The sequence below is a fragment of the Lipotes vexillifer genome, unplaced genomic scaffold, assembly GCF_000442215.2.
Source record: "Lipotes vexillifer unplaced genomic scaffold, Lipotes_vexillifer_v1.1 scaffold573, whole genome shotgun sequence".
NCBI classification, from domain to species: Eukaryota; Metazoa; Chordata; class Mammalia; order Artiodactyla; family Lipotidae; genus Lipotes; species Lipotes vexillifer.
This window is the reverse complement of record NW_006796432.1, coordinates 1,111,154-1,118,376: the sequence shown is the minus strand read 5'-3', so window position 1 is coordinate 1,118,376 and position 7,223 is coordinate 1,111,154. Positions and strand designations below refer to the sequence as shown.

Below are 7,223 nucleotides of genomic sequence, written 5' to 3'. Positions count from 1 at the left end.
CTTTCCCTTAGCAAAATGTTTTCAAGGTTCATCCGTGTTGTAGCATGTATCAGCACTTCATTCCTTTTCATGGTTGAATACTATTCGATTATATAGATATAGCATATTTTGTTTATTGCTTCATCCATTAATGGACCCTGGGGTGTTTTTTTTTCCACTTTTTAGATATTATGAATAATGCTGCCATGACCATTGGTTTACATTTTTTTCTGTAGAAATAATTCTTTCATTTCTCTTGGGTGTATTCCTGGGAGTAAGTAGAACTGCTGGGTCACATGTGAACTGTATGTTTACCTTTTTAAAGACCGACCAGACTCTTTTCCACCATCCTAACTAGGAAGCACCTGGGTTCCTAACAATCACATTCCAGTGATGGAGTTGTTTGGTCTTTGGGGGTGTTTTTTTCCCATTCTCTCACCTCTGCAGGATGTTAAAAAATGTTTAGGTAGTTTGTCCAGAGACCTTTTCCTCAAAAGTTTACTTAATTTTTTTCATTTTTTTTTTCTAATTATTGCTTTTAAAAATTCTAGTTTCTGTTTTCAGAAACTCTGAATGGATGTACCAGCCCAAAGGAAGTTGAATTTTCAGCCAATTGATTATTTCGAGAAATGGTCTTAGGCAGTGTTTCTTACTAGTCTTGGAAGTACTGACACACGTCCCAAGGTGGATGCACCTTGAAAACATGATGCTGAGTGAAAGAGGCCAATCACAAAGGACCACGTATTGTATGAGGCCATTTCTATGACATGTCTAGAATAAGCGAATCCAGAGAGACAGAAAATAGAGGAGTGATTGCCAGGGGCTGGGAGGAAGGTTGGGTGCCCTGGGAAGTGACTGATCATGGGTATGGAGTTTCTTTTTCTAATGATGAGGTGGCATTTGGTGCATAGACTAGAAATCTGATGAAAGCTATGATGAACTCCTTTTTGACAAAATGGTAGTATTGATCTAGCATTTTATTGAGCACTTAATATATGCCAGGCTCTAACTGCTTTGCATCTACTAACTCATTTTATGCTCATGACAACCTCACTGAGTAGGTACTGTTATTGTCCCATTTTATAGCTGAGGAACTAAGGCTGTGTCCCTGTTCCCTCCCCCAGCTCTTTGCTTTCCTGGGCTTCCTGACCAGCGCCCTGTGGATCAACGCAGCTGCCACGGAGGTGGTGAACATCTTACGGTCCCTGGGTGTGGTCTTCCGGCTGAGCAACACTGTCCTCGGGCTCACGCTGCTGGCCTGGGGGAACAGCATTGGAGGTGACTTGGGGCCGGGTGGGCTTCTAGAATGAGCACAGCCACCTCACTGCTTTTTGCTCCTCCAGACAGAATTCCATGTGGATAGGGGCGTCCAGGGCATCTGCCCTCAGCAGGTGGTCAGTGCCTATCATTTTGGAGTGACCATCACTGGGCATCTGGGTGGGATGGCCCAGAATGTACCTGAGCCGGGAGGCTCTGTAGAAGCCCCCAGCCTCTTCCCCACTCTCTGATGCATGGACACTCAGTGGCTCCCCAGACTTCAGGCAGGACATGGAGCTCATTGCAGCCAACCAGATGGAATGTGTCCGTGGGTGTGCGACATGGGTAGGCATTCACTCATGCATACAGATATCCTTCTCTAGCTAGAGCTGCCAAGTAGGGCTGGTCAGGTTGTACACTGCCCAAGAGCATCCTGACAAGGGATCAGGGGGCCCAGAGTCTAGCTCTCCTTCCACTCACCTTTCTGGGCCCCTTTTCCTAATTTGCCCCGAGGTACTGTGTGTGCTAGCAGCAGACGGGACATGGGTGAAATATTGGTGGTGGCATGTCACACCCTCAAAGTTGCCCCTGGTGGAAAAGAGGCAGGTAGAAGGAATTAAGGAGGGAATTGTGTCTTACGGGATGATGCGGCCTCCCATAGCACCCAGCCATCTAGTGCCAGAGCCAGGCATACCTTCATCAGTGTTTGTTGACTGAATGACTGTGGGTAGAATGAAGGAGTGAATGAACAAGGAGGGCTAGGGGAAGCCCTGCACAACTCAAGGCCTTCTTGTGTTTCCACACAGATGTCTTCTCAGATCTCACGCTGGCCCGCCAGGGCTACCCACGGATGGCGTTCTCGGCCTGTTTTGGTGGCATCATCTTCAGTATCCTTTCTGGGACTGCCCTTCCCTCAGTGCTGGGAGCCAAGGGTGTGCTCCGTGCCCCCCCCACCCCAGATTGGCTTTCACTGGAACACCTGGGGCAGGTGATGCGGCTGCTTGAGCCTCAGCTTTTTCATCTGTAAAAATGGGGATATTGAAAAGACTGATCTCATAGGTTGTTATAAGGATTGAATGAGGTGACAGAAGTGCTTTGCACCTGGCAGACAGCAGTGATGGCAGATATTCGTCTTGTTAGGGCAGAGGTATTATTAGTAGGTGCCCACACACTAAGCTTGTGGAAGACCCCTCCCTCTTGCTTACAGATGTCATGGTCTGTAGATGTCAGGGTTGGCAAACTTTTTCTTAAAGGGCCAGAGAGTACATATTTTAGATTTTGTGGACCATAGGATCTCTTTTGCAGCTGCTCAACTCTGCTGTTGTAATGTGAAAACAGCCATGGGCAATACATAAACAAATGGGCGTGACTGGGTCCCAATATAACTTCATTAATAAAAGCAGGCCTTGGGCCGGATTGTCCTGCAGGCTTTAATTTGCCACCCCTTGGTCTATATAGAAAAGGCAGGGTCAGGCTGCCTGGGGCTGCGAAAAAGACAGGGCTTTGAATCTCGACAGTCTTGGGTGCCGGTTTCAGCGCTGCCGCATGCCAGCTGTGTGACCTGTGTGCAGCATGCCTCCTGCTGTCTGTCACTCCCGGTGCTCACTGTGACCCGCTCCTGGCTTTAGGGCTGTGGCTTCTCCTGACCACAGCCCTAAAGCCAGGTTGGGATGGGAAGGATGGAGCCCTGGCTGGAGCAGTGTCCCCTGCACAACCCCTAGAGGTGGCCCCGAGACATGCTCCGTCACCAGTCTCCCCAGTGGACCGTGGGTAGTCACTTCACCTCGCCTCCCATTTCCCCATCTTACCAGGTACCAAGCGTTTCTGTCACCTCCTGCGATCCTTACAGACTGAGGCAAAATGTGCACTGGAGACTCTCTTAGAGGTGCTAAAACTGGATAAGGTCTCCTCAGATAGGGTGGCTTTTGGGGAGAGGGGGGAGCACAGCCAGAGATCAGAAAGCAAGCCAGTGGGCTGTGTGGTCAGGGTTATGGGGCGTTGTGTTCTGGCAAACTTCCTGAGCTGGGCTGCAGATATCCTGGTGGGCGTGGGGCTGGGCTGCCTGCTCCAGATCTCCAGGAGCCACGTGGCAGTGGAGGTGAGTGGCCACAGATGCTTCTGCAGGGGCCTCTCATAAAGCTCTCTCCTCCTCATCCCCCTCCCTTGCTGGTCACATCATTTGCAAATATTTTCTCCCATTCTGTAGCTTGTCTTTTTGTTTTGTTTATGGTTTCCTGTGCTGCCATTTATTTATTTAATTTTCTCAAACTTGCCTGCCAAGTTCCTGATTTGGGTTTTCAAACATGCTTGACTGATTCTTCCCCCTCCACTTTCCCTTCCTTCCTCCCCTCCTCCCCCTCCCCTCCCCCTCCCTTTTTCTTCCCCTCCTCCCGGTCCTCCTCTTCCCCCTCCCTTCTCTGGACCGGAGACCATTCACATCTCAGTAGATGACACTTACTGGGGAGAGGACTTGTCTACATCTGCGACATGTCTGATGTGTAGAATATCTTAAAAACATTTTGCATATAGGGTTAAAAAAGGTATTCCTTGCAAGGTCACCGAGTAATTAAGATGTAGCTTTTAGGGAAAGGGGCGGGAAGGCCCAGGATTGGGGTCTTGGTCTCATCACTGAAGTCTCTTGCTATGTGACTTTGAATGAATCAGGACTCTGAGGATCTTTGAGCCTCAGTTTCCTCACCTGTGAAATGGGGTTGATGCCCCCCCCCCCACACTACCACCACAAGCTTCCTGGATAAGCAGACATGAGGTAAGGGCCAGGCTGAACACCTTATCCCACCACTGCCTGGGGTGAGAGAGAATGTTGGCAACAGCCCAGAAAGGGGGGATCTCCATAGATTTGGAGAAGTTCTGAAATGCACTGAGCAGCAGAGTTTCTGTGGGTTCAAGGGCACCCAGGAATTCCCTGGGAGCGCGTGAGACCTCCTGACCCAGGCATTGCAGGGGCTGGGGGCTGGAAACCTGCATTTTAAACATGCTCCCTGGGAACCGATGAAGGTTAGGACACTTGGAAACAGGTTTTTTCCAACAAGGTTGAAAACTCACACACTGCTTCAGGGCAGGCAGCCACGTCTCGCGGGCGACTCAGGTGGGCCTCCTGTGGCCAGATAACCCAGCTCTTCTAGAGAAGAAATCGAGGTTCCTAAGTGAACTTTTCTCTTCGGAAATGGTGCACAGGGCCAGCAGCACCCCGTGCAAGGCAGAGTCAGCCTAGATTCGGTCCCCAGGTTTGCATTCCCAAGGACTTGGATTAAGAGGCCAAACCAGAGACGGATGGAGACGGGGAGGGCATGTGGCCCAGTGGATGGTTTTAAGGCTAATCGCGTGGAAGCACTCGGAATGTGCAGCTGAATGATGGCGTCGTTAATGGGAACAAAGTCGCCCACCTCTTTCTCCAAGAGGCAGCTAGTTGTTGAACAGATTCTCGCGGCTGACTTGTAATTAACTGGCAGCAGGGCCGGCCTTTCACAGTGGCCACGCCCATAAGCAAACGGCTACTTACCGCTGGAAAACTTTGCTCTGTCTGCAAATTTTGTTTATACTCTTCAGGGGTTTAATAGGGGTTTAATAGGTTCCTTTCATTCTCGATTTTCAGGTGGCTCCTGATAATGAGGCTTTAGGGGTTGGCCCCCTGAGTGCCCTACTTCTTTTCTCTGGCTCCTCGTGGAATGTGTGGTGTGGGGGGGGGGGGTGTCTGTCTGTCTGCATCCCACTGCCTTTGTGATCCTGCTTTTAATTGCATAAGACATAGGGCATCATGAGATGTCATCATAGAAGGATGTCCATGGCATATTGTTGGCTGAAAAACAGGTTGCTCTTAAACACATGTACCTATTGTATGGTCCCATTTGTGGTTTCAGAATGGATGGACAGGCCTGTATGTGCACACGTGTACCCACACATCTGTGGGTACACGTATCATTGTATGGGGAGACAGGGTAGGGTATGAGCTTGGACTTCGGACTTGGGCTCTGTCACGTACTACAGCTGACCCTTGAACGACGTGGGAATTAGAGGTGCTGAGTCCCTGACGCAGTCGCAAATCTGAGTACTGCTATCTCTGCCTCAAAAGCAAAGGAATTGATAAATGACTGACGGGGGACAGGATGCCAAAAGAGTTTGCGTAGAGTCACGACTCAAACCCTAGCTCTTTCGATTCCACATACTGTGATCTCTAATTCAACACGAACTCCCCCCCCCCACGCTTAATTTAAAGATCGTGAAATGAAAATACACGTACTATAGTTGTTGAAAAAAGTCCACATATAAGCGGACCCATGCAGTTCAAACCAGGCTGTTCAAGGGTCGGCTGTACTGGTTTCCTCACTGTGGATTGGTAGCTAAGGTGGGTGTAATATACCTAGCATAGCACCTAGGGTTAAGTCTTCCATATATGTTAGATAGATGCTAACTAAATCTGAAAGGGAGAGAAGTAGGAAGAGAACAATTTCATTTCCTTTTATTCTTCTGTGTTGCTGGAGAATTTTTCAACTACTGCGTGTAATATATATATGTATACATATATATGCATATTTATATATACATACATATCTACATATACATATATATATATATAACCTATATTCCTAGGGCTGCCGTGACAAATTACCACATACCACGTGGCTTAAAAACATTGAACTTCAAGGTGAGGGGGGCCATCCCACTGGGCAGGCCAGAAGTCCCTCCCTGGCCCCTAACGAGGGGCCCTCAAACCTCAGTTTGACTGTCGGCTGCAGTGACCCAGCCTCTCTCCCCGTGTTCCCCGCAGCTGGAGCCTGATGGACTGTTGGTGTGGGTCTTGGCTGGCACCCTAGGCCTCAGCCTCGTCTGTTCCCTGGTCTCGGTCCCACTGCAATGCTTCCAGCTGAACAGAGTTTACGGCTGCTGCCTGCTGCTCTTGTACTTGACCTTCCTCCTGGTGGCCCTGCTCACTGAATTTGGAGTGATTCACTTGAAAACTGTGTGAGTGAAGCTGTGTCGGGGTCCGCCTGGTGGTCGGGAGGTGTCGCTGCAGGCGGTGAGATGGAGGATGAAGTGCCTTCGTTAGAACCCGCTCAGGCGAGCGTGGCCAAGGCCGAGACCATGAATGGGGTGTGCGCCCGTGGGGCTGTGCTCTCTGCCAAAGCTTCCCAGTCGCCGCTGTGTGCAGTTAGGACAGCTAAACCTTGTTTCTGGGGCTGCGGAGGCTGGGCTTCCCTGAGGAGTTCCAGGCAGCAGGTAGACTTCCTTGCGTTATCTCCAGAGCCTCTTGAACGTTGGGGTCTGGGGCAAAGGGGATGCCTGGGTGCCTTCCAGGCCGGAAGAAGGCCCCTCCCCACAGCCACGCCCTGTTGCCTTCCTGCTGCTTCTCTCAGGGCTGCCAAACCCGGGTTTAGGGAGTCAGGGTGACTCGGACCTGGCAGATAGAACAGCTCGTGTGCTGTGGGCCTCGGGCCAATGCGGGCTGAGTTCTAGAGCTGCGCTGTCCAACGGAAATAGAATGTGAGACACGTACCTAATTTTGAATCTTCTAGTCGCCACGTTAACAAAGCCAAAAGAAAAAGGTGAAATTAATGATAATATATATCACTCCAAAATAGCCGCCAGTGGCACTGGCCCATTAGTGGCTGCCATATTGGACGGCACAGCTCTAGACTGCCTCTAGAACTGTCCGCTGGCTTCAGAGGTGGCCCCAGATGCAAAACAGGAGTCAGTTTGACTGTGCCCTGTGCCTACCTCAGGGGGAGCCCTGGGCTAGGGCTGCTTTGTCTGCGGGCTCCGGGCAGGGGGGGGGGGGGGGGGGGTAGGGGGGATGTTTCAGGCGGTAATGAGAGCGATGAGGAGCGATGGGGGGCGGCAGATGAAGCTTTGCTCGGTGAGGAGCGCTCCCAGGCGCCTTCCTGCTGTCAGCCAGCGACCTGCCGCTTCAACAAGCAGCGCTCCTGGTTGCTCGGTGCCTTATGCCAGCAGTAAAGGCACTCAGTTGTCTT

The 7,223-nt window shown here is 50.6% G+C and overlaps 1 protein-coding gene across 2 annotated transcripts in view; it reads left to right on the top strand.

Annotated features, from left to right (window-relative positions):
• Positions 1-6,227, top strand: part of SLC8B1 (solute carrier family 8 member B1) — a 29,757-nt gene extending 23,530 nt beyond the window's left edge. Inside the window, exons 12-15 of one of the 2 annotated variants that reach the window (XM_007468575.1) lie at positions 1,104-1,257; positions 2,043-2,123; positions 3,270-3,334; positions 6,023-6,227. In XM_007468575.1, the coding sequence (XP_007468637.1) occupies positions 1,104-1,257; positions 2,043-2,123; positions 3,270-3,334; positions 6,023-6,220 (498 nt within the window). In that variant the 3' untranslated portion in view covers positions 6,221-6,227. The remainder of the gene's footprint in view (positions 1-1,103; positions 1,258-2,042; positions 2,124-3,269; positions 3,335-6,022) is intronic. The other variant, XM_007468576.1, reaches the window with a different exon arrangement.
• The last annotated feature ends 996 nt before the right edge of the window (positions 6,228-7,223 follow it).